The sequence below is a fragment of the Rhagoletis zephyria genome, unplaced genomic scaffold (assembly GCF_001687245.7).
Source record: "Rhagoletis zephyria isolate East Lansing unplaced genomic scaffold, Rhagoletis_zephyria_1.1 Rzeph_scaffold_65951, whole genome shotgun sequence".
NCBI lineage: Eukaryota > Metazoa > Arthropoda > Insecta > Diptera > Tephritidae > Rhagoletis > Rhagoletis zephyria.
In genome coordinates this window covers 1-1,440 of record NW_016223002.1, presented here as the reverse complement: position 1 = coordinate 1,440, position 1,440 = coordinate 1, and the positions used below count along the sequence as shown (strand labels likewise).

The following is a 1,440-nucleotide window of genomic DNA, read 5'->3' as shown; positions in this document are numbered from 1 at the left end:
AAGTCGCCTGCGGCTTATTACGACGAGCGCTGTCATTAAAGCCATCGGCCGCGGAAACTGCGAGCTTCTTCTTTAAACTGTGATTCTGATAATAGAATTTAAGTAATAGCTGTATTACGGTACGCATACATGTATGTAAGTGTGTTTAAATATACATCAAGTACATTGGTGAATTTTTGCTTGAAATATTTTCGTGCTCAATTTAGTGACTTCGTCTAGCCTACATACATTAAACTCACACACCCACACGAACACATACATCCAACTGGCGCATAGAATGAATTACGCACCTATATATGTACTTAAATCTTTGTAATAAATTTTGTCAATCTCATTAAATTTGTTAAAAAAAAAGAAAATATTTGCTTCACAGGTGCTTTATAGCAAAATTGCCATCGCTTTGTGGCGTAGTTCGCACGGTCTTTCGCATCATTTAGTTACCCAGCATGAGCAGCAGCAGCAGGCGCAGCACCAACAAGAGCAGCAAGAGCTAGACGAAAGCATGAGTTTGCATAACAGCATGTATCAACATCAACATCAACATCTACATCAACATCAACATGCAAATCAACACAACCACAGTCTCAAACAAAACCATCATCAACATCATCATCTCAACCATCATCATCACCATCACATGCCGCAAAATCATCATCCACCGTCGTCGATTCTACAGGCCACCATCAATCACCATCAAAATCACCTGCAACAGACACAAACAGCGCAACAGTTGCCAGCAGCTGCACTAGCGATTGGTACACCTGAAGTGGGCGTGGGCGTGGGCGTGGGCNTAAATTACGTCACTCTACAAGTAGTACTCTAGACGACTTCCGATCCTCCTTAGAATAATAAATGCATCAACTTTGACTTATGCTCACACAGAAAATTAAGTTTCCACTGAAATATATGAGTTGAGTTAAGATGAAGTGAAGTGAGTTTAGATAAGTTGGTGAAGTTGGTTAGAAGTGAGGTGAGAAGGTGAGGTGAGGTGAAATAGCATTAGTTGGGGTGAGCTGAATAGAGGGGAGTTGAACTTAGCTCGTAGCATATTATAACATAACAAAAGATAATAAAACACAACATAACGTAACTTAAGATAAAATAACATAACATAACGCAACATAACATAACATAACATAGCATAACCTAACATATCATACCGTCGCCCGTACGACAGAATGATGAATGCGTAAAAACTAAAATTTTGGGAAATCAAGTTTGAAAGTTTTTTTACTAGACTTGACTCTTAGGCAATTGAAATTGTAAAATATGTGGTCTCCGTGTAAGCCTGATATTCTGGGTTTTGCTGTAACATAGAACATCCAAAGGTTAATCAAGTTAGCCCAATAATTAAAAAAACTGGTAAATTTGCACATTCATGCTTCCGGCTAAAGGATGGAGATACCAGAGAACGTATGTAATATATTTTATATATATATA

At 38.2% G+C, this 1,440-nt stretch overlaps 1 protein-coding gene across 1 annotated transcript; it reads left to right on the top strand.

Moving 5' to 3' along the window:
- Nucleotides 1-373: 373 nt before the first annotated feature.
- LOC108356829 (uncharacterized histidine-rich protein DDB_G0274557-like) lies at nucleotides 374-823 on the top strand (the record flags this gene model as incomplete). The annotated part of the gene is made up of 1 exon (XM_017607932.1): nucleotides 374-823. A coding segment is annotated over one exon (450 nt), but the record flags the coding sequence as incomplete, so codon positions are not given.
- Nucleotides 824-1,440: the final 617 nt, after the last annotated feature.